Raw genomic sequence first — 24,885 nt, 5'->3', positions numbered from 1 at the left:
TCAGCTGGCAAAGAGCCTTTAAGCCACTCTTAAATTACACTACAGAGGACAGATTTCATCTGCCCTGACCTACAGTGTGCAAAGCAGGAGCAGTCTTCAGAGACTGCTGCACCGATTTCCTAAGTAATCAGGATTATGAATGTAGTGTTTAAAAGAAGAACATCTAGGCAATCTCAGCCCCAGTTTGAGCACACAGTTCCTGAGATTGGTTGAACAGAGATTTTATTCTGCATATAAACGTGCCACAAAAGAAATAGATTGTTTATGCAGCCACCTTTTCCGTAAAGCCGGGGATGGTGATGGGGAACACGTTCTGCATGGGGATTGCTCCCGGGCATCGCCTGCAAGGCCCGGGGCTGAGCTCAGCCTCCGGCCGATGTCTGTAGGACCTTGTCTCCCTCTCGCGGGTGTCCACACGACTGCAGCAGGAGCTGTCCCCAGCGTCCCGCGGTGTGTCCAGCCGGCGATGCTTCGGCATGGCCTGGAGGTGTCTGTGCTGGGACAGCTTGGGCTTAGAAATGACAGCTTTATCCGTGTGTGCCAAATGGGGTTTGCAGCCTTGGAGTGGAGCTGGTACCTGTGCAGACAAAATTGATGTTCCTGTGGATTTCTGCTGATGCCGCACCGCATTGGTGAGGTCCCGGAGACGCCTGGATCAATCCTATCCAGAGTGTTGTCCTGCTGCTGTCCCTGCTCTGCCTCCTTACGCACAGCCTAGGGCCGTGGTTTGCAGGTCCTCCAGCAAAATGTCCTTCATTTGTCCTTGACACCCTGGAGGCATCTGCAACCTCCTTGTGCTTTCAGGTCAATAACAGACTAATATTCGACTTGCAAACACTTTCACAGCAAAACCTGTAATCTTTAACTTCATTAAAATTGTTCTAATTTCGCTGTGGCAAAGCAGAGCCTGTGAATCATGATTAGTGAAAGCAGGCGGCCAGGCAAGAGATAATTAATTTCTCTTTCCTATTCAGAAGGCTGCACTGCCCTCACTCGTGGAGGATTTGTGCCCTTTAGACAAAAGGCTGACAAGTGTCACTTCTTAATCTTCTCTGTGTGTGGCTGTTTGTCAGGGCGAGATGGTCCTGCTGCAGCCCCGGTCCCCAGAGCACTGCTGGTTATGACAGTTGCTATTTGCAAGTCAGCTGCAAAATGCTCCCTCTTTATTCCTCCAGCTATTTTTAGCGCTGCTTTTTAGATTGCAGTAAAACAAGAGACATTTCATATTGGTGATAACCAGGTTGTAGTGATTTCTGCCCTTAAGGGAGAGGCATGTTTGGTGATGGGAGGAGAAGGGCTTTCCAGTGCGTGTGAAACCCATCTGCTGGCTGTCACCCAAAGCAGAACCACCTCTGTCACCTGCAGCAGATCCCTTTGGGAGCATGTCTCCCTGCCAGCACATCCAGCATGTGGTGGTTCAGCAGGATAGCTGGAAGCAGGTGAGAAGCAGCTTGGTTTCTTCACAGGTCAGGCAGGAAAAGTGCTGAGCATGCAGCATGTGACAGAGTGGCAGGGGAGGGAGCACCAGGGCTGTGCTTAAAGAGCTGAAAAGAATACACAGTGGTCCCTGGAGCTCTCTTCCTCCCTGCTTCAGCTGCAGGAGAAGCAAGTGAGTGAATGGGAGGGTCTGTCCCACCGATCTCTTAATCGCACCCAAGGCAGCCCCCTCACCTCAGCATCCCGGCTTCTTGCTGAGTGCTTGACAGACAGAGCTTGCTGAGCTGGATGTGAACATCCTAAATTTAGTTGATGCAGCTAAATGGTTCCTGCTGGTTTTAATTTACATTCATGCAAAATTTCTGCAGTTTTATTTTCCCCTCCCCTCTCCTCTCAAGGGAGAAGCAATGGCTTTCTTGGAGGTAGCTTATGATTTTTCCAGACAGAAATTGTTTCCATTCCAGGGTTATTGGCAACACCCAAGTATATGTCCAGGAATTGGTCAAAGCCAAGGAGCCTGATTTAGAGCTGCTGCTTCTAATGTCTAATAAAGCAGTACTGCAAAAGGTCAGCAATGTTGCAGCCAGTCCCACCAACTAATGGCATAATCTGTTGAAGAATTAATTCGCTTTCCAGTCAAATATAACAATAATGGGGAACACTAACTGTCTAACCTAATACTATATGATATAGCGCCAGTAAACCTGTTAACTGAGGCTGCTACCCAGACTGCTGGGGTCCTGACCTTGGCCTGTGTTTCTAAGTGGGATTTTGCCATTCCTCTGGAGATCAGCCTCAGTGCTGTAAGGCAGCAGCAGCAGCTCAACTGCTGTCCTTGTGAGCATCCATGCTCATGGCACAACCTCGTGCCCTTGCATTAGTGTCCTGCCCTCTCACTGCAGTTTGCACTGAGGAGCATTCATCATTTCAAGGTCACCCCAAACCCTCTGACTTCTGAATCTTGTGTGGAGATAACAGCAGCATTTGCTTTGCTGTAAACACTTCCAGTTGCTGTTGGTTTACCTTTGGCCCAACAGCTCTTGTTCTTGTGCTTTTCAAATGCTGTTTTTCATGCTCTCCTGCTATTTTGTTCTGCTCGATATCATTGATGTAGGCTGCACCATGGGCTGCTCCATTGGCAGCCATTTTTCTCCTGAGCTGTCCCAGCTGTTCCAGAGCCTTTGCTAGTGGTGTTCCCAAAGGAGGGGTGAGCTGGTGTGTGGGAGCCGGATGGTTTCTCTGTGCACATATCAAGCGCAGACAAATACTTAGCATCAGCTTTGACATAATTCTCTCCCCAGCAGGTTTGGGAAATGGTTTCCTGTCTCAGGTTTCATTAATTATTGTGAGTATCCAGGGACCAGAAGGGTGTCTCTTTGCTGTCCTACAGCAAGTGGAGTTTCTGTGCGTGATTTTCTCACAGCTTTGTGTCCCACTGCAGTAGCATCGATGGACTTTACCCTGGAGGGGGATTGCTCCGAGACCTGGGTCTATGCTGTGGGCTCCCACAGCACTCATCTTTGCTCAGTTCTGGGCCTTCCCTCCACTGTCCTGGTCCTCAGCGTCTTGTTAATGAGGCGAAGCATCTGTTTTGAGCACAGCAGTGAACATTCCCTGAACAGTTGTGAGTTGTCTTACCAGCCTGTTATTTACATGCTCCTTCAGGTCACATACTCCCGAGGGTAGGAGTGAGACCTGAGCTCAGCCCATTTATCTTCCATGAGTTGAGGAGAATAAGGAAAACATTTACCTTCTGGATGATGGTCCATTCATCTCCTGCTGAACCTTCTGTCTTTCTCTGTCGGGTCTTCTTTTTCTTGAACTATTTTGGGTTCTCTAAGCACCAGTTTTCATCCTTTTTTGACTCTTTGAGCAGCTCCAAGTGCCTGAGCCAGCAGGCTCAAGGAATCTTGCTGGTCCTTGTGTGCACCGGGACGCACTTCTTCCTTCCTTGTATGGGCAAATCATGAGCCTGATAAAGCCCGTCTGGCTCTGGGCTCCCCCTTCCCTGCTTTCCTCATCACATGTCTCTGTCCCTGCAGATTTATGAGCCCTGGGGGTATCTCTCTCTGTGCACGGCCTGTCCTTGGGAGCCTGACTACAAATCCAGCATCTCTGCCCTGGTCCTGTGCTCAGGACACTACTCCCTGGCAAGGCCTATCCATTGGGCTGACAGGAGCAGGGAGCAGAGCAGGGCCCTACACTGCCTCTGCCCCCAGAATGGACAGTGGCACTGGGGATGTGCCTTGTGCCTCTGAGGAGTTGGTGGCACTGAAAACTGAGAACAATCTTAGGCCTTTTGCATAATGAATGCCAATTATAAATCCCACTGTTTCTGTTGTATCTCAGAATATCACCTGGAGTGTTTGTGCAAACACTGAATGCAGGGTGAAAAAACACCAAACTGGGAAAAATCCACCCAGTGCAGAGCCTGGCTGCCGGGATGCCAAGACACCCTCCTCCCTTTATCACAAAGGTGACATTTATAAAGAGCTCAAGGGCAGGTTTTTCCATGCTGATGCCTCAGCAGCTCTCTGTGTAGCAGCAATAACCAGGTTTCTCAAAGAGCCGGGTCAGCACAGAGGGGAGGTGCAGTGCTCCATGGGAAACTCTGGCCCTTTTATTCAGTGCCCCTGTCACAGCGAGCTGAACCTGTCACTAGGACATGTGTCCTCTTCAGTCTCATAGATGCTGAGGTGTGTGCTGGCTTCCTGATTCCTCCTCTGAATAAATATTGCCATGGGACTGAGACCAGGTTTGCAAATAACTAGTGAAAGCTGAAATCCCAGCCTGAAATTAACACTCTTCAGGCTGAATAAGCTTTAAAAATGTCTTTTTTTTTAGTGTCTTTTAAATGTAATTGGCTTGGGGGGGCGGGAATCAATGAATCTTGTGGCTGACTCAGGCTGCGTAAGAGCCCACCCCACAGGCAGGGTTCCTCTGGCTTCACTTGTATTAAATACGCAACCTCCTCATAGCATCCTTTCTAAGAAACGAGTTTGGGGGAGCAGGGAGGTGTATGATTGAGTAATTGTCCCCCTCCAAGGACATTTGGAGAAGTGCAGAAGGTTTGTAATTGTGTTTGACTTCAGTGTGCAGCTTCCCAGGGGCAGAGTGAACCCCTGTGTAGTAGCCTGGGTACCCCAGCACAAAGCTCCTGATGTATGTTTCAGCAGCACTGTCATGGTTTGGTAAATGCCTGCCTGCAGGACAAATATAGGTGTCAAATGGTGACCTCAGGCCTCTTCCTTACTATTCACAGCAAGTTTCCTGGCAGCCTCTGAAACAGCTGCATAAATTAGGGCACAAGTGGGTAAATCTTGGTTTGTGTCAGTGTAGCACAGGGTTTGACCCTTTTGTGTTGCTTCACTCATGTCCAAGTGCAGTGATCAGCACCTGTAGCTGTGCCGTAGACCAGCCTCAAGTGCCTGGTGATTAGATTTGAAGGCTCTGTCTCCCCAGCAGCTTTTGCTTTGCTACAGTAAGTGTGGTAGAGGCATTGCTGGTGTCTGAGGGTGTTGTCCCTTTAGCCTTGCACCAGTGTGCAGTCCTCGTCATGATTGCTTCAGGCCTGGTCATGGAAGCAGGTATGAAAACCACGTGGTGGATGTGATGGATGCTTCTGGTGTTGAGCAGCAGGAAATAGGGTCCTCTGGTCAAGAAGATGCATTGTTCTTTGTTTTTTGTTAAATAAATAGGGAATTGAGTCCCAGGGGTATGGATGCTAGTACCCCTCATCTCACTTTTAACTACTGTTCTAGATGCATTATTTTCTCCCCAGAAATGAGGATTGGGAAGGGACAGTTGCCAATAGAGATCCAATAAGCTACGCTAGGAAGCTGCTTGGATTATAGTGCTACCTAATAGAAGTTACATGCTTCATATGAGCCTGACGTGGCAAAGATTTTCCTTATAGGCAATTGGTTATAGTTAAACAAGTATTAACTGGCTAGTGATTGCAACTATTACTGGGTTGGCTTTTTGTTGTACAAGGAAAGGGATTTTAAATGCATTCCATGAAGCTAAACTGCCTGGAAATCAGTGAATTTTTCAAGGGAGAAAGGCTTCTGTAGATGTAACTCATTTCAAAGATACATTAAATCTGGTTCTTTAGTTACTAGGTTGCTTAAAAATGCAAATTAACCACTTGCCAAAATCAATTTCTTTTGCAGCTTGAATTTCAGTGGAGTCCATCTGGCATCTGCTGGGCAGTTTAGTGACTTCCTGGGCAGCATGGGCCCCGCACAGTTTGTTGGGCGTCAGACCTTGGCCACCACCTCGATGGGTAAGGAACAAAAAGATATAGGTGGCTTTAATGTAATCTTGAACAGACTGTTTCTACGAGCCACCTAATAACACGTCCAGCGTCTGCTGATCTACCACTCTCCCTCTCTGTTTCTCTGTTAAATCAAATAAGCTTGGCTGACAGGTTTTGCTGATTGCTGCAAACGCAGTGTTAGTAGGAAAGCACCAGCTTTGTGCTTTCTTCCATCACATCTGAAAGGCATAGACTAGGTAAAACCAGTTACAATCCTAAAAACGCATCCTGTGCATCTTCATGGGGGTTTTTGTTCTCTAGGGCCCACCAGGCTCTGTAAAGATTTTGTTACAGTCCACCACGATTGCATTTTCCAAAGCAGCCTACAGTTCTAGGTGCTTCCCTATGGGAGAGATGAGAGGCTAGCAGCCACTGAAGAGTGTGAGACTGAGTCACCAAAGCCATGTAGAGGGCTGGCAGTAGAGATTGCTTTTTGAAAATGTGGGCTTGAATCACTGCAGAGCTGCTTGAGTGTAATGCAGGAGATCAGGCACTCAGGGCCGACAGTTTGTTACAGCTCATAGCAGGCATGACATGAAAATTGGGTTTTATAACATTTTAATAACCCACAGATGTATTGTTTTGAAAGTCTTCTGTCTGTTTTGACATTTTGGTTTAGGGGATGTGGAAATTGGCTTGCAAGAGCGAAACGGGCAGCTAGAAGTGGATATCATTCAGGCTCGAGGACTGACACCGAAACCCGGCTCCAAAACACTGCCAGGTAGTATGCTTTGACCTCCTCAAGTGATTTGCTGAGCTCCAACCTCCTGCAATGCTTGTGAATAGGAAAAAGTGTAATTCTGCTTGGCTTCTGCAGAAATAAGCAGTCTGTACGTAGTACTGAAAATAAGGCTGGTTGAGCAAATCTTGTCACTGCTGTAAATGCCTTCTTTAGAAATACCTGAGACATGGCACTGTCTTTTCTAAAGTGAGCATGAAGGTATTTTCCATATTTGACCATCTTTATTTTTTCCAGCTGCTTACATCAAAGCTTACCTGCTAGAGAATGGTGTGTGCATTGCGAAAAAGAAGACAAAAGTGGCTCGCAAATCATTAGACCCTTTGTACAATCAGGTGTTACTGTTTGCTGAGAGCCCCCAGGGCAAAGTATTACAGGTAAGATGAGCAAGTCTCAGGTCTGCCCATCTTTCTCTTCCACCTCAGCTGGAAGATACTAAGTCTGGCAAGGGATCTGGATAATTAATATAGATGAGAAAAATCCAGTGTTTTCATTGAACCAAATGCACTCGATCTGAACGAAACAAATGGAAAGGAAGATCTTTTTTTCATGTTCAAACCGATCATTGTTTGACACCCTAGCAGCTAACATGAGAACCTGCCAGGAAAAGGTTGATTTTTATTTTCTTAATTCTTTTTTTCCCACCCAGTTAGGAGCTAGATAGTACCTACAGGTGCTAAACAGTCTTGCAGTATAAGTTGTCTTCTGTGTTTACACATATTCAGAGCACTCTTCTTTGTCCATCACATACCCTATTTTTTTCTACTTCTTTTTGTTTACTACCATATATACTCTCCCCTACTGGGATTTTCAGTTTTGCACCTAGAGCAAAGAGTGATTTGTGTTGTTAATTCATACCTAAATCATTTCCACCCAATAATGCCTGGCTGAAATCCACTGCTCATACTGATGTAAGTAATCCATGAGTTTCTGTTGCTTACCTTCACTGGCATATGAATTGCCAGCTATCCTGCTGGATCTTTCTCATTAGTGAACTCTTCCTCAGTTTTAATGGTTAGAAGCATTTTCCCCTGCACATTTTGGCTGGAATGAGGTAGGATCTGGCTTGGTCTGCTCTTGCCTTGCATGGGTTTCCTTACCCACTGCCTTATTGCCAGGAAAGACACCTACTCCAAGAATAAAGTGAGGAGCTTGGCTCTCTGCCAGCGGCCATGCCACCAAACCAGCTTTCTGCAGTGGCTTACTCCATGTCACACTGACCTAGAGTGTTAATTTTTGTCTTTTAATTGACATTGGTTGTCTCTCCTACCTCATTTTACAGAAAACTGTAATTTTGTGGTTATTTGGAGCCTAGGGAAAGAAGCTGTCAGGATTAGCCAGAAATCACTAGTCACTGTCATAACCCATCGTACTCATCCTCTCCTCTCCAGAACAGGGACTCACTCTGGAGTCAGTCGTCACCTTTGTCTTGAGCCACATAGGGCCACTTGGCCACGTGCAGGCCTCCAGCATGCCTAAGCCCATGACCCTCACTACATCTGTTGTTCCACTCGCTGGTCTCCATCGTGTTGTAAGTGTGATTCAGCTTTCCCTGCTGGTCTGCCAGCTCTTTCATTAGACCTTCCTCTGTGCGTGCAAGCCTGTCTCAGCAGTGTGCTCTGCTCCCCTGCATGCCACCCCATGTGTGCCCTTGTGTCATCACTCCCGCTTGCCAGCACTCGGCTCCTGCCCTTTCTCCAGGTGAGTTGTTGGCCTCGTCTCCATCTGCCCTGTGTCACAAGCTCTGAGTGCAGAAGTTAAGATGAGCTGTTTTCCTTGAGCTCTTGGCTTTTGACCCAAGCTATTGCCCACCTTTTTTTGTTGGGTAATTTTCCCAGATCAGGACCTCTTCCTACCCTTTTCCCCTGGGCCACCTTTTGTTTTGTTGAAGGCCCGTTACTGTGCCAGGGCCAGGTTTTACTTGCAAGTGTTGTAGCTGCAGCTCTGAGTATACTTCGTGCATGTGCTGTCCCTGTCCAGCAGGTGAAACAGCAGAACGGTTTCTCATCCACAAGCACAGTCACCGTTTTTCCATGGGAGTGGGGGGAGAAGTCTGCTAACATTAGGGTTTATAAAACCATGCTTAAAAAACCAAGATCATCAGCCAGAGCTTCACATCATCTATTGGTAGCTTAAACCTTTCTGGTCTTCTCAGACTGTAGTAAAACCCTGGGAGACTGGGTGAGTAGAAGGAAGGATTGATCAGACTTGTGCTTCCCAAGCAAGTGTGCAAGTTGGAGGACTAACTGTGTGCCCTCCTCTTGTTCCTAAGGTGATAGTCTGGGGAAACTATGGAAGGATGGAGCGCAAGCACTTCATGGGAGTCGCCAGGGTCCTCCTGGAAGAACTGGATTTGTCAACTTTAGCAATTGGCTGGTACAAGCTTTTCCCAACCTCCTCGATGGTAGATCCCACTACAGGCCCGCTCCTGCGTCAGTCCTCACAGCTTTCCCTGGAGAGCACAGTGGGACCCTGCTGTGACAGGTCTTAGTGAGTAAGGAAGGGGGAACTGCTTTTGTTTTTTAAACATGCTGTCAAGGTTTTGTTTGCTGGAACTCTGACCTCAAGCGCAATGCATGTTCAATCAGTTCTTGTGGAGCTGGAAGAGGAGGATAAACCAGTGACCTTAGACAGAAGACGAGGGGGAGGGCACTGTGCCCTCTCCATCCGAGGAGGAGGTGCCGTGGGGCATGAGTCCTAGTTGTCAAATTAGACATACACCTCTTGTTTCACTTCTCTCGCTGTCATTCTTGGACCCTTGTTTCAGATCAGTATTAACCCTGGAAAGTTGCAGCATTTGGAAGAATTTGGGGGAGTAAGGAAGGAATTTTTCTTAACTGTGCATCTTAGAAATTTCTAATACAGATTCTTTCATGAGAAGGTACCTGAAAAATTCAGAGGCCAGTATCTGACCTGGAAGAGCAGGAGCAGAAAGTTTAAGAGGAAGCATTAGGGTTTTTATAAGGTCTTTCTTCTTGAAAGGAAGAAAAGAAAGAAACCTGCAACTCTTTCTTTAGAATCAGTTCCCTATCTCTGAGTCATGTTAACTGTAACACTGTCATTGCTGTGTTTCCAAACTGTGCCAAATTACCAGCAAGTGTCTTTACTGCATTACTTGTCTAACACTGCTGATGAAGCATACTTGGTGGGAGAATAAGTAGCGCCTACTTAGACCAGACAGTCTGAACAGAGTTTGAGTTGAGCAGGCTAATTAACTGCAATTTTGCTCATAAAAAAAGCCCCTAGAAGTGGGAGCTGAACATCAGACTTGCAGCTTGAGATATGTTTTGTATTGTCAGATACAATGTACTGCAATTTACTGACTCCCTTGTTGCTGTGCATCCTTCAATCACGATGTCTTCTATCTCCTGCTTTTCTTCCATCTCCTTTGTGCTGGTACATATCTGCTGGAGATGCTACCCTTCCTGTTGTGCTGTGGACTGACCTGAAACAGGACTGTTTTATTCTGCCATGGGAGAGGAGATTGAGGTTTCCGTGGGTGCAGAAGAAAGAAACCTCAGTTTGACATCTGACAAGAAGGTGCTGGAGAGCACATAATCTTCCTTGAGGAGAGAGGTGCTTTAGGCAGTCTCGGCAGTACACAAACATTGTCAAGTGTTCTGCAAGAGGAGATTCAATCCCCAGTGTGGAGAGGTGGTAGCTGAGGAATCTGAAGATGCAGTGGTCACAGTGTGTATATTTTGTTCATTAAAGTGCAGCACTAGCTGTAAACAAGTCTTGTAGGTTAAGCCAGCAACACACGTTCTCTGAGCTGCTGAGCTGTGGTCAGCAATCACGTGCTGGAGTAAGCGTGCTGGATCCTTCAGACAATTAAAATCATCTTATCCACAAACCACAGAGAATCTCCAGAGATTTTCTGTTGAATGACCTGTTTTGGCTAGGTTTTGTCTTAGTTCCTAATGAGGATTTGAGGACTGCTGTCTCAGAATCAGCTTTGGAGATGTTTTACTTTGTGATTTAAAAGTGAAGGTCCCATGTCACGTTTAGGGATGAGCAGATTCTCGACCTGTTGTAGGGGCACACTGAACATTTATTTCTGCATGTGGACCTCAGCTTCGTTAGAATAAAAGCATGACTGTTGAGTGGATGGTAAAAGCAGTTGCTTTTGGTCCTAGCTTGTCTATGGCATTTTAAATTATTTTGAGATAAATTACAGGATAGATGCAAAAATAATAGGCCTTACAGTAACCTCTGTAAAAAACTACATAACATAAAGGAGAGGGAAGGAGAATGAGGGACATAGAATGAATAGTTTTTTTAGTCTTCGGTGGTAAAAGCCTCAACATTTCAGATAAATCTCTTAATTTCCTTGATCAAATATGTCTCTGGCCTCTCACTAATTATTTTTTCTAATCGTATTGGACAATTTCTATATATTAGCTGAAGAAAGTTTGTTGCATGCTGGTCAAACTATGTTGTGGCTCTCTCTTTTAGTTTTCTTTTTGAGAAAAAAAGCACATTTACTGTAATTCAAGTCAACATCTTTTCCTCTTGGTATGTAGTGAGTACTAGGCAATATTGTACAATATGTGTATGAACTAGAATAGATTAGGTAGATTTAGTGGTTTGTAGCACTGGATCTTTTAATAACAATGTCTTTAAAAGGACTTTGGGGAGCTCCAGGTACATGCCAGACCTGGCAGCTGAGTAACAGGGCTTTTGTCTTAAGTTATGCTGAAAACTTTATATTGGTACTTAGTTTGGACATTATCTACCAATAATAGCTAGTTAATCATGGTTTTCCTGTGTCCAGTAAGATGAATGCAACGTTTTTGCAGTCTTTAATACGGAGTAGGAGACTATATATGCCAAAAACATTCCCTCAGAAGACTTTGTTTAATGACTGTCTGTTGAAAAGCTCAGTTGCTGTATGCCTGGCAAAGGTGATGTGTCTCCGTATCCTACTCCTCCAAAAGCTCTGCAAGCTCGGTGATGATCAGTTTAGTTACAATAGGACTACTTAACAGTGAGGACTATCTTCTGAATGGTTTTAATCATGCTAAAATGTCACTGTCAGGGTAGGAAAAAAAACAAAGCCAAGTTACAGTTCTATTTGTGTTATTTTTGTCAGTGTCTCAGATTCCGACATTTGGAGGCAGTTTTAACAGTCTGCTCCGTCCTGTTTTCTTCTGCATTTTTTACGTGGTTGATTGTAGTCCAGTAGTTCTCGCTTTTGTTTCTACTCACTTCCAAGTCCTGTTTCTCCCCAGTAAGAGAATGTTGCAACCCCTGGCTGCCACACACAGCACAGTCACATGAACTGGCAAGTGCAGTTGATCTTCCTTCGTGCAGCAGACTTACAGGAGCCCTTCTGAGAGCACCGACAGGGCACAGAGTGAGGCCAGGAGGGTTGCACCCTGCAGCCTAGATCCTTGCTTCACTCACACCCATGATTCCTTCCCTGACCGTGGTGTATTACAGTTAAAACAAAAGTCTAGTTATCCATCAATTTAAGACACTCAGTATCGCATCCAAGGCAAGTCTTAGGCTTGGAATAGCTGATTTTTATAAAGCCTAACCTTTTTTTTTCCCAAAAAATTTGACTTGCCAGTTTATCTAAGGTGATGTGATATGGCAGTTGGGATTGCCAGTATGGTCATGTAAAAAGTAGCAGTTTGCTAAAATGATGAGCAGCTGAAAAGTGAGTTTTGGTCCCCTTTGCAAGTCCTGAAGGAGTTTTTTCCTGTGTCTGAGTGAAGCTGTTATAGTCAAGGAGGGGGAGAGAGGAAAAACAGGCTTTAAAAAGGAAGAAGAGGTATCATAGTACTTCTGTGAGCGATGATGAGGGGTGAGACTGAGGAGGGATAGATAATAAATACCTGCCCAGCTCAGGGTTGATTCCCCGTTCCTTGTGCATGGAATACTGCGTTCTAATAGTAATGGGAGGATTGCTTGTCAAAAGAGAAAATGGAGAACCGGTTCCTAAATGTTACCTGCATTACTGTTACCTGCATTACTATTACCATGAAAAACAAGGGAATGCTGGTGCTGGGAGCAGAATGATCTCTCCACAGCGGGAATCCCCTGCACACAGGGAGCGCAGCCTCGCACGTGGCTTTGTTCTCTTTGTGGTCTGAGCAAAACGCAGCTGTGACCACGGATATAGACCTGGATTGTCCAGGAAAAAGATGTGATACTTTCCCAGTCTCCTGGTGGTGCTTTCCCTTTGCTCCAGCACAGCTGGGATGTCACAGAGCCAACACAAGGTCCTCAGTCTGTGATTCAATCCGTGGGTCCTCATCCCACAGTCGAAGCTGCGTGGGCAGGCTGGAGCATCCCTTTGGCACTGTCCATGGGTGTTTGTGTCCATGGGCAGGGTAAGGGCCAGGTGACTTTATTGTTTAGCCAAGTACATCCCCACTTCTTGGCCATGGATTGTTCCAAAGGACATTGCAGAATTATTTACTTTGAATGAAAATCTCTATTTATTGTTTCTAGCTACCAGATCCTTTATCAATGTACTGTTCTAAATTTGCAGGTCTTCTGGAGTATGAATATCACAAGTTCCTGTAAAGGAGCTGTTTTTAAGATGTTGAGGCAGTTAACAGAATCTCAACCTAAGCATGTTTAGTAATGTTTAGACAGCAAGACAACTTTTTTATGAGACTCATTTTAAGTTAGTTTATTACATGCTGGTTTAAAACAGGGAAAATATTTTTCTTTAAAGACAAAATTATGTATGTTTTTTAACAGATAATTTAGTGCTTTCAAAACTGTTTAATGTTCTGGGTATGATGTTTACTCATTCTTTTGATTTCTATGTTCTTTGTTCTATTTTATCAACTTTTTTCCACAAGAAAAGAGGCATGTGTAAATAAACACCAGAAAAGAGTCCTATAAGAAATTCTGTTCAAACTGGCCATAGAATTATTAGTAAAGATTTGTTATTGTTCATTAACTCTCAGCTACTATTCAAGCCTTTGTTGAAAGAATCGATGTTGTATTTTCAAGATGAGAACTACTTAGCTAGTTTTGTCATAATCCTGTACTCTGTATAAAAATCTTTTTATAAAGAAAGTCTAATAGGCTAACAAGCAATAATATATTCCATTTGGTGTGCACAGATTGTGACTTGCAGGCTGTAGTACATATTGTTGATACAGTTTATAATTGTCTTCAATCTCAGTGACATCACTTTTGAAAAAGATCCATATTAACTTTGTGAAAAAACAAAGACTGGGCTGATGCCTTGTGAGATATATTCATCCTATAGACTTCTCTGTGAGTATATGTGCCCATCGACATGAAATCTCTCTTAGGTGAAGAATGAAACAGCTGTAGGTGACTCCATACTACAGAGCTAAGATATAGTTTCAATATAAACTTCATGACTGTTTTGATCTCCCTGTTTTTCTTAGGCTATCTAGTATTTGTAATAAAATGAGAATGGTTCCCACTGCCACTGTAGCCCTGATAAAGCAAAAAAGCCTCTGAGGCCACATGAGTTCTGCCTGACAGCTGCCTATTTTCCTCGAGGTACCAGGGGCAAGCTAAAGGGAGGGTTTTTTCTCAAAGCAGCAGATTGAGCTACTCTTCTGTAAAGGCTTTGTGGGTTATTTTGTCCATTTCATAGGTGGTATTTGTCCATTTCGTTAGGTAATTCCACCCAAGGCAGAGGGATCGCACCTTCGCAGAGCATCACAGGGCCCAGCATGTAGAACAGGAAGAGGCTGGTCTGTGCCATTCTTCAGGAGTCAGCTAATGCTGGGCTCATCTAAAGATTTTTCCAAAGTGAGTTTTTCCAATCAGGATATTGGATTTTAAATCAGCTCTATTGTTGATGCAGTGCAGAAAATAAAACAGCTTCAGAGCAGCATCCCAATTCATTGCGTGTGGATTTCTCACAGCATTTTCCGTAGGAAACGTCTTCATGTTATCATGGAATGGTTTGGGTTGGGAAGATTTTAAGATCATTCAGTTCCAACCACCTGCCTTGGGCAGGGACACCTCACACTAGACCATGTTGCACAAGGCTCTGTCCAGCCTGGCCTTGAACACTGCCAGGGATGGAGCATTTAGCACTTCTTCGGGCACCCTGTGCCAGCGCCTCACGACCCTCACAGTAAAGAACTTCTTTCCTTAAATATAACCTGAACTTCCCTTGTTTAGTTTTAACCCATCACCCCTTGTCCTGTCGCTGCAGTCCTTGATGAAGAGTCCCTCTCTGTTATCCTTTGTAGGCCCCTTCAGATACTGGAAGGCTGCTCTGAGGTCTCCTCGCAGCTTCTCTCCTCCAGGCTGAACAGCCCCAACTCTCTCAGCCTGTCCTCATATGGGAGGTGCTCCAGTCCCTGATCATCCTCGTGGCCTCCTCTGGACTTGCTCCAACAGCTCCATTTCCTTCCATGTTGTTCTCAAGATGGGCAATGCGGGCAGCAGGTCATTGGCCCAGTGATGCTGGGAGCCACTATGAATAGTGAAATAATTCACGTTTTTGTTGTGAACTGCTTTGAGAAGTAAGAGACGTGTAAATGCAAAGCGCTGTCAACAGAGAAGTCCAGGGCACATTGAGACCTGGGGTGAGCATCTAAAGAGACATTGCAGCTATCAAATTTGAGCCTTAGGGAGGTGAAACCCCTCAGAAGTGGCTGTCAGGTTGTGCAGTCAGTATCTCATTTCTCTGTCTGAGCCCTTTGCCTATGCAGAACGCAGCAGCCAAGTCTGGGGACACTGGTAAAACCCCAGAGCCCTCTGTGTATCTGATGGTCTTGCCTGGCTTTCCATCTTGCCTCTGTGAATGGGCAGTTCCCCAGGGGGGTTGCAGGTGATCAGGTATTCTCAAAACATGGCTAAAGAGGCTTAAACCCCCACTGCCAGACTCCTCCTCTCTGCTCAGTGTCCAGCTCCAGCCTCTCACCCATCACAGCAGCATAGGACTCATTCCTGGGGAGCCTCAACCTCTCCTCATAGTGTAGACACCCTTCTGCCCGCGCTTTCCTGAGGGAGCTGCTCTCATCCTCGTGGAGGAGAAGAACTGGGGAGAGTTTCTGATACGATTTGGTTCTTTGCTCTTTAGCGGCTGAAACTGAGAAGGAGCCAACACCAGCCCTTTACAGAGCACCAGCAAACAGAGGCTGTGACCTAGTGATTTTCTCTTGGTGACTCTCCAGTGGCTAAAAGGGCAGCCAAAGCTGTATTGTTAAACCCCTCTGCCAGGTCAGTAGACAGCCTTTGCCTTAAGCTGCCCAATGTGCAGTATAGAGTGGGCTCGAGCCCCCTGTGCATAGGGAAGACGGGCTCTGGCTTGCAGCAAGGCCACATCCAGCTCTGCTCGCTGGGCAGCGATGGAGCAGAAGCAACCCGAGGGAAGAATGGAGGCACAACTGCCAAAGCCATGCCCACAAGCTTTCCAGGAGCTATGTTTTGTACCTGTCTTGGTGCCACAGATCTGGATAGCTGCCTGCTGGGGCTCCAGATCCCACTGAACACCAGCCTGGAACTTTAAATCCTGTAGCAGCTTTTTTCTTTGGGGCTGTCATTCCTTACCCAGTGCTGCTCACTGGTGTCTGCTCTGGTGATTCCATCTCTTCAAGCTGGAGCTGGTTTTGGCTTTGTTTAGAGTGAGGAAGAGTGAGGTTTGGAGAGTGAATCCAGGGCATGTTTCCCCAGCCTCACTGTGCTGGAACTGCAGTGCCTCCCCAAGCCCCCCTCCTGCAGCACTGCCATGACCTGACACCCTCCTGGGGTGCCAGTGTCCTGCCCACATTTTGTGGCAGTTCTCAATTCAAACCATGGAGGAGCCTTCCTTTCCTGCCCTTGGGAGATGCTGGGGGTCTTCTGCAGCCCTCACCAGAAGGCAGGGATGGGGATGGAGCTGTCTCTGCACTGGCCAGAGAGAAGGGGAGCTCCCAGCAAGCTTTCCTCCGGGTTCCTTTTGCTTTCCTCCTTTGCTTCTCCCTACATGGGTTCTCCCTTCCCTCTCGGTACGAGGCCTTATTCCAACCCGAGGGGACTGAGGCTGCTGCAGCATCTCTGCAATGAAGCATCCATCCCACACTGCCCAGGTGGTGCTGCAGAGCTGGCCTCTGCTTGGACATGGAGCCACCACCCCAGCACATCCCCACTGTCACCTCCCCAGCTCTCTGCCTTGTCCCCCTGCTGCCCAAGGGCCTGGCCATGGGGGGAAAGCTGCTTTCGTGGGGTTAAACCTTTTTACTTCATTAACTGCTCCACAAAACCCTCATAGCTTGGCAAGGGCACTGCAGGGCTGCTGCTGCTCCTCTTGCCTTTCTGTAGGAGTGGGGGCAGCTGATCTGCTCTCTTTTGGCCTCTGTAGCCCTCTCCAAAACCTTTTGGAGGTTTTTAGCATCATCTGGTGAGATGTAATCTCCGTGGGGCCAGAGGGAACACAGGCAATGGGGCCGGGCAGCTTTCCTGCCACTGTGGCTTGCGAGGTGCATGGGCTGCCTTGGGTGGAAGGTGGGACATGGTCCCGGCAGCGCCAGTGGCACGCTGGTGCTCATCTGTAGTCAGGAGAGGATTCTGATAGACTTTTTTCCTGTCTGTAGGTTTTATTCAGACACTATGTAATGATTGAGTGATTTACAATTCAGTGTTAAGCTAATGAAAACGTTGATAATGGTGATAATAAAACCTTTTTTTTTCCTATGGTGTGTTGAGGGGTTTTTGTGTTTTTCTCTGTTGCCACCAATTGTTATCTTCAACCTAAGAGTTCAGCCAGCCCATCCCTTCTCCTTGTGCCTGTAGGGGACGAGAGCAGCTCAGCCTGGTGTGTCCCAGCGCTGTCCTGGCTCCTTCCAGTGCTCTCCATGGAAGGGCCCTCTCTGAATCAGCCCCAGCTTCAAACCTGCATTTCCCTGTGCCATTTCCAGATGTAACTTGGCTGTGGGCATCTCCAGACATGGAGCTAAGCTTCCTCCCAAGCTTGTACTCTGCTCACTGCCCCTACCAGGAGCCTTCTGCTCCTCCTCTTGTCTTCCCAAGACCCTTCATGGTCAACACTGAATCAAGGTTGATTTTTAAACCCTGGAGGTGAAGATGCTGCTGGCAGAAAACAGTCACTGGCCCAGCCTGTTGGCAATACCCTTGGTCAGTGTGGGTGCAGCCTGGGGACCCTTGGGGAAGCACACTTAGGTGCTATTGGTCCTGGATGGCCTCCAGCTGCAAGCCCTTGGGTGGGGAGCATGTGGGGGCTCTGATGTGACTCCTGCTGTGGGTGTGTGGGGGAGGCAGCGTTCCCTTGAGAGCCAACATAAGCCCAGTGTGGTACCCAGGGATGATGAACATCTCCCACCCTCACACCATCACCAGCTTCCAAAAGCAGGATGGGGCTCAGGCAGTCACTAAGCAACAGCTCAGGCTGCTCAGCACAATAAACCCACACGGGTTCCCTGCTTCCTGCACCATCAGCTCATTATCAGCTCTGCCCTCGACCCGAGATGAGCTCCACGGTGTGGATGTCCCTTGGAATGTGTCCCAGGTTCAACACTCGGAGATCTCCATTCACTGCACAGCTCTGATGGCAAAAGCACCACAGCATCCCACCCCAAGCCTTGGGCTGACAGCCTTGGTGAGGGTGGGGGGACATGGGATAGCAACAAAAGGGATCAGGATGAAATTTCACCACTGAGGAGCTGAGAAGCCAATGAAAGCCCCGTTTTTAAGCCTGTTTTATCTGCTCACGTCTTGTTTTCTCCCCCATCCTCTTCCTTTCTATTTAAACCAAGGCTTAGCTGGTCCAGCTTTGAGGCCACTGGTGCAAAGCAATGCAGCTGCTGAGCACGGGGGGGAATTGCAGCCAGGGCATCACCCATCTCAAAGCACAAATCCTGCCACTTGAGAGACTGGAACAAGCTATTCCCAGTTATCACAAGCCTGCACAGATTTGGGGTGATATCAAAGCCCAAAGCTGCCTCCAGGGAAGCTCAAACACCAGGGAAGGCTGGAAACATGAAGGTCACTGGACGGAGAAGCCGAGAGCATCCCTGTGCAGGGGGCAGACACCATTCCATGATGGGCGAGACCCAACTGCTTCCCAGCTCCAGGACAACCACTCCACCTCCCTCTGATGCGCAGACACCCCAGCAAACATCCACAGGGATAACATCCCTGGATACAGACACTGCCCACATCCCTTGTGGACCCGTGCAGCCAGGCAGGGCTGGGGTTTGGGGCTCAGACACATCCCTCTGCTTCCCCTTGTGACAAATAACCAACCACCACCAGCTGGATTCACCTTTTATTAAACTGCCCAGAACAAAAGAAGAGAGCAAAGCCTGCCTTGAGGCCTTCCCAACACTGGCACTTTGCTTGCCTTCCCTACCAGGAAAATGGGATTTTCCTCTGGGAAAACGTCCTCAGAGGGTATTTGAAATAGAACTAAGAGTGAAAATGTCCCTTTTGGGGGGAAAGAAAAGTGAAATGAGGCTCCTACCTCTGCTGCTCCTTGCAGACAAGGCGGGATGGACATAGGCCACATTGGGGGTACCAGCTGGAAACAAGCTCCCAGGTGGGGCCGTGCAGGTACCACATCCTGCCTGGGGATGGATGCGCACCAGGATGGGATCCCCCCAACTCTGACAACCCCAGAGCAGTGAGCACAAACCCACAGGCTCATGGGGACTGGAGGAGGTGAGGAGCAGTGTGCTCATTGTGCTGGCAGCTGGAGGAAAGGAGGTGGAGGAAAGGGTGATCTTAGCTAATGACCCCATCAGCACCAGACCCTTTGCACATGGCTCTCTGGTTCAGGGAGGCTCTCCCTGGAGCTGTGCCCTTTGCACAGTCTGGGTTCATCCCAGAGGAGGGCTGTGGCTGGGCTGGAGTTCAGCTTCCCCATGAATGGGACTCGGCATCCCACCAGCCAGCTCAGCCTGCAGGACCTCCCTGCAGCGAGGCAAGGTGAGCCAGTGGGTGTGTGGGTGAGTGGATGGAGCTCCAGCTTCCAGCAGCACTGAGCCAGGCACGAGCCTGAGCTTAGACTGGAGGGCTGGTTGTGGGAAATGCCATGAAGCTGGCCCCATGTGCTGAGCAGCAGGGCTGCATCCTGCTCCCTGCCTGCCTCTCCCTGCAAACCTGCTGCATGGCACCTACTTACCTGCTCCTGGTGTCAGGGGATGGCTTAAAGATCACCAGTGCTGCAGGGCTCACTAACATGGGCTTTGCTTTGATACACTCATCAAGTGCAATGCAGCCCATGCAGCAAGAGGCAAGTGCTGGCAGCAGCCACAGCTGAGGTTAGGCAGGGTGGGAGGGCAGCAGCATCTCTGTTTGGGGAGCAGGGAGGTGGGAAAGCAAACCTGCAGCCTGCTGGACCTCACACTGGGGGGGCCTCTTAGACCCAAACACTTGAACCTACTTAGGAGGAAAAAGCAAAGGCAAACAATGCCATTCAGTGCCTGCAAAAAGGAATGATTATTTCTTAACAGGGTTTAAAAGCTCCTGCTGGACCCTGCGTGGGGCTGGCTGCCAACTGGAAGGGGAAAGGAACAGAAGAAATGAGCGCAGTACGAAGAACCTGACATCTCTGTTCTTAATTTATCATCATAGTAAGACTCGAGGACCGAGTGCGGCTCGGCACACACTCCTAGATGGATTTCCTCCGCAGCCGGGGGTGCTGCCGGCAGCGAGGGCTGTTGGATGACAAAGTGCTCCCTGGGGAGGAGCCGGTCTGCCCCCGCGTGCTCAGGGACACCTCGTCGATCTTGTAGGAAATGGAGTTGTAATACACGGGGTTGGTGTGGCAGCTCAGCGTCTCGGGGTGGGAGGGCGCTGGGCTGCCGCACAGCTGAGGTCTGTAGCACAGGCACGTGCAGAAGGAGGGGACCGCGGCCGCCGAGTTGGCCGATTGGCGCCGCTGCCTCTCCGCATCCTCCTGGATCAGCGGGATGAGGTTCATCTGGCTCGTCCTGTCCTCCACGGGCAGAAATATGGCGTTGCTGCTCCGGCTGTCCTCCTTGGGCTTCAGGTGGATGTTGTTCCGGGCTCTCCTCAGCGATGCTCGCTCCTCGGCATCGCGCCGCTCGTCCTCGGAGTTCATCGTCAGGAACCGCAGCACCACCAGGTTGAGGAAGGCGCCGATGACGGTCAGGCCCACCAGGATGTACATGAAGCTGAAAGCCACATACGGGGGCTTCTTTTGCAAAGCCTCGTTCTTCTGCAGAGCCACAAAGTCTCCAAAGCCAATAGTGGTCAAGGTTATGAAGCAGTAGTAATAGGCATGAAAGAAAGTCCAGCCCTCAAAATAAGAGAAGGCTGCTGCGCCGATGCACAGGGTGCCCATGCAGGACAGAAAGCCGACGAGGACCATGTTCTCCATGGAGACATTGGTTGTCCTCATGCCCAGACACTTCTTGATCTTCTTGAGCAGTAGCCGCACAACGGTGTTCATGCGCTCCCCCAGGCTCTGGAACATGACCAGTGTCAGGGGGATGCCCAGGATGGCATAGAACATGCAGAACACTTTGCCAGCGTCCGTGCCCGGGGCAGCGTGCCCATAGCCTGCGGAGGAAACGGGAGAGGCAGGCGTGAAGCCCTCACTGGGGTTTCCAGCGAGGCTGCCCTGGGACCAAGAGGAGAAGCAGGATAATGGGGGAAAGGGAAAATGAACCAGTAGCAGATCTGCAGGCAATGCTAACAGGGCCATGGGATGCCACAGCCTTTGGGATGATCTTGTGGACAGAACCTTATTTTGCCTCTAAAGAGAGAAGGTATAGGAGCTATAGAGCCCCTGTGCTACGGGGTCCATCCCCACAAGAGCAGCTAAGTCTAGGAGGACTTCTGCAGAGCAAGTTGGGATTTACTCCAGTATCATTAAGATTCAGACCTAAAGCACCGCCTAAAAGCAGGGGTTGTGGCTGTTTTAGATGCAGGGAAGTATTTATGTCACCACAGCCCTGTCAGCCCTTGTCCCGGGGACAAGGAGCTCGAGGAGGACAAGGTTGTCCTTGAACACCTTCTGAGATTTAATTTCCCCACCTTGCTCCAAGTTTCCGAGCTGTGACTCAAGGACACACACAATTATCCTGGGAGTCGTAATGAGGCATCCACCGCAATCTTCCGGACTCAGGGATTCTGCACCACCTCACTTCATTATAGAAGCTTTGCAGGAATCGCTGGCCTCTGACCTCTGCGGATGAGTAACGAACTCAGTGCAAGGGAGTCACACAGCGTGGAGAGGCAGCCAAAGGCATCCAAGCCTCTCTTGTGAGTTTCTATGAGAAACTACCAGGGCTGGAAACTTCCTTTCTGAAGGCGCCTGCAGAACAGCACCGGCTCCCTCCCGTGCTGCTGCGTGGCCTTTTGCAAACACCCATTTCTATTTTCACATTTTCTGCAGGTATTCATGTGATTTTTGTGTGAAGAACGGGGGGGAAACCATCCTCATTTCTCAGCCTTGTTCAAAGCTGTGACTTGGCTTCACCTCTGTCTCTGCTCCCAATGCATTTCCAGGACTCTTAGGGAAGCTGGTAGCAGTGATGGGAAGACCAGAGGATGATAACCATGTTGTCCCAGGCCCCTGAGCACACCTCCTGCTCCAGGGAGCTCCTGGGATGGGGCTTGGAGGCTGAGGACAGTGTTATCCTGAACTATGCAGTGCTCCAAACTACAAGCTGGCACGAAGGGACTGGTTTGTGATTGCTCTGCCTGTTCATAAACCCATGCAATCAAAAATGATAAACTTAATGCCTGCATGCCACATTTCACAGAATACAGAGCAGACGTGAGACTGCAGTGGCAAGAAAAACCCCACTCAGATCCAGGCTTAATAACTGAGTGCAATTATCAGGTCCTAGGCTACAAGGTAATACAGGGGCAGCAATGAGGAGGTAAATATAACGATCCAGAAAAGCAGTGAGTGGAGAAACAATTGTGGTACCCTGAGAGACTGCTGAAAGAGCATTGGATTGATGCTTTGGAAATGACAAAGAGAATTAGAAAGAGTAAACAGAGCTACATTAACATTAAATCTGAGCTTTGGAGCGCAGCCCAACAGAGAGATCTGCCGTGCCAGCGCTTTAGAAATATGGCACCTGGGATGATTTACCACATGGGGGGTGTGATAAGCGCAGCAATTGTTTGTCACAGTCAACAGAGAAACAACGTAAATGGAGCTATAACCTGCCCCGCGGTGATGGAGATGTTTGCTGGAGCCATTCCTCCCACACCAGGACCTGCGCCCTGACTCCGACCATGTCCTGAGCCCATTGCTGTTTGCTGGCCACGTGCATGGCTGCTACACAAGCCCCACAGCACATCTCAGGGGGCACACAGAGCCCCCCAGGGCAGGGCCTGCAGGTCACCTGCCCCTCGGCACCTCTTGTCCCCTGGTGACGGAGCCCAGTTGATCCCATCAGCCCTTGTCCTGAGGGATGGTGCTTTCAGCTACCAGACGTGTTACCTATCCTGAGCCCCGTCCTACAGATGAGGAGGTGGAAGGGCAGGATCTGGCCTCAGGGTCCTGCCTCCAAAGCACATCTGCTCACTGAAATCCCAGCACGAGCACTGATACAAGCACAGGATCCCATGCCTCTAGATCCACAGGCTGCTTGGGGTGTGTGGGTTAATGAAGGTGGATTAATTAAGCTATGCTCAACTCCCATGTGCTCACCTCATCTAGAACTGGGGCAGCTTTATTCAATGTAGTTTCATTCCCTTGCAAACCAAGGCACTGGGCTCTGCTGTGGGTGTCTGCAGGGGGGGTTCATAAGATTCATTGCTCCCCTCCAAGCTGACACTGATCTCCCTGCAGGCTCCCGTGCAGGCAGAGCACACTCGGTGTCTGGTGGCTGTCCTGGCAGCCTGAACCGGCTCTCACACAGCCAAACACCCAGAGTTTCGAGCTGGCAAAGAAGCCAAGAGCTCTCACCCAGCTCTTCAGCCTGGCTTGCTGGCTACAACTGCCTGGCTCCCACCTCTGCCTCCCTGCCAGCTTCTTCAGCTGCCTGCTCCAAAGGTGCTGCAGGAGCTCCATGTGCTACTGCCTCCCTGGGACACCGTGCATGTCCCGTTGTGTGGACCCAGCCATAGCGGCACCCCCGGTGTTTCCTAGGACCGGGTGGCCTCCAGCCTACCCGTGGATTACCCCTCCCAACACTGGGCATGGGGGGTCCCCAGAGATGTCCCAGCCCTGCAAGGGTGAGACCAGCTTCTGGGCAGGCAACCCCCCCAGAGACCGTGGAGGTGTGGAGGCTGTGGAGGTGCAGGGGTGGAGGGATGGAAAGGTGCTGGTGTAGGGGGATGTGGAGATGATTGGGTGCTGGGATAGCGGGAAATGGGGGTGCCGGGATGTGGGGATGAAGAGGTGCCAGGACAGGAGGATAGGGGAGTGCAGGGATGTGTAGTTGATGGGGTGCCAGCATAGCAGATGGAGAAATGCTGGAATAGGAGGGTGCTGGGATGTGGGGACGATGGGGTGTAGGGAAGTGGGGATGAAAAGGTGGCGGGATGGGCAGATAGGTAGGTGTGGGGATGTGGGAATGCTGGGGTGCCAGGATAGCAGGATGGAGAGATGCTGGGATGAGGGGGTGTGGGGATGTGGGGACGATGGGGTGCCGGGACAGCGGTGTGGAGGGGCGCAGGACACAAGCCGGGTGCCAGCGCTCACCTATGGTGGTGATGACCGTGATGGCGAAGTAGAAGGAGCCGGCGAACTTCCACTGCCGCCCGGCGCGGTGCGGCTCGGCCTGCAGCACCAGCCGCTCCAGCTCCCGGTAGTCATCGGCGGAGAAGCGGTACTTCCTCCGCAGCTCCCCGCGCTTCTGCTCCAGCAGCCGCTTGCGGCCGCTCTCCGCTTCCGACTCCAGCGCATCGAAGACGGCGGCGCCCACCAGCAGGTAGGAGAAGATGCAGAGGATGAGCGCGGCCGTGCGCAGGTTCTGCCGCTTCATGGCGAGGGGCGGCCGCGGCGCCTCAGCCCGGGCTCCGCATGGCCCCCGCCGCGCCCCCCCCCCGCGCCCCGCCTGCGCACCGCCCCCCAAATCCCGCGCACCGGCACCGGGACCGCCCGCACCGGTAGCGGGACCGGCACCGGGACCGCCCGCATCGAGACCGCGCAACGCCCAACGGCACCGGGATGGGGACCGCCCGTACCGGTAACGGGACCGGTAACGGGACCGCCCCGTCCAAAACCCCGAGCCGGCGCTCGGTAACGGGCCGTGTCCCCGGCTGGGGGAGCCTTATCCCAGTGCTGTCCCCACTGGCAAAAATCGGAGTCCAGGCTGGTAGAAACCAGGTTTATTCTTTGATTGTTCAGCTTCTAAACCCCACACGGTAATGTTTCAGGAGAATGGAAATACAAAGCATCATTAAACAGAAAAGTAACTTTGCTATCACCAAACCTGGAAAATAAACCTACCTTTGTTCCAACACAGCCTTTAGAATTCTTGCTAACATCAGTAACTGCCAGAGTCTG

At 49.5% G+C, this 24,885-nt stretch overlaps 2 protein-coding genes across 2 annotated transcripts in view; one reads left to right on the top strand and one right to left on the bottom strand.

Moving 5' to 3' along the window:
• RIMS4 (regulating synaptic membrane exocytosis 4) overlaps window positions 1–8,985 on the top strand; it is a gene marked incomplete at both ends in the record, with an annotated part of 47,754 nt that extends 38,769 nt beyond the window's left edge. Inside the window, 4 exons of the mRNA XM_080628005.1 lie at window positions 5,610–5,722; window positions 6,375–6,476; window positions 6,732–6,871; window positions 8,767–8,985. Of these exons, the coding sequence (XP_080484131.1) occupies window positions 5,610–5,722; window positions 6,375–6,476; window positions 6,732–6,871; window positions 8,767–8,985 (574 nt within the window). The remainder of the gene's footprint in view (window positions 1–5,609; window positions 5,723–6,374; window positions 6,477–6,731; window positions 6,872–8,766) is intronic.
• An 11,073-nt stretch (window positions 8,986–20,058) lies between these two features.
• On the bottom strand, window positions 20,059–24,370 carry KCNK15 (potassium two pore domain channel subfamily K member 15; the record flags this gene model as incomplete). Its single annotated transcript, XM_080627939.1, has 2 exons — window positions 24,079–24,370; window positions 20,059–20,972 (listed from the first exon to the last, which is right to left on the bottom strand). The coding sequence occupies exons 1-2, from the start codon at window positions 24,359–24,361 to the stop codon at window positions 20,059–20,061; spliced, it is 1,197 nt and encodes a 398-aa protein (XP_080484065.1). The 5' UTR covers window positions 24,362–24,370.
• Between the last annotated feature and the right edge of the window lie 515 nt (window positions 24,371–24,885).

This window comes from Psittacula echo, assembly GCF_963264785.1.
Source record: "Psittacula echo genome assembly, chromosome: 12".
Taxonomy (NCBI): domain Eukaryota; kingdom Metazoa; phylum Chordata; class Aves; order Psittaciformes; family Psittacidae; genus Psittacula; species Psittacula echo.
Note: the sequence above shows the minus strand (reverse complement) of the source record. Positions and strands in the feature narration are given on the sequence as shown.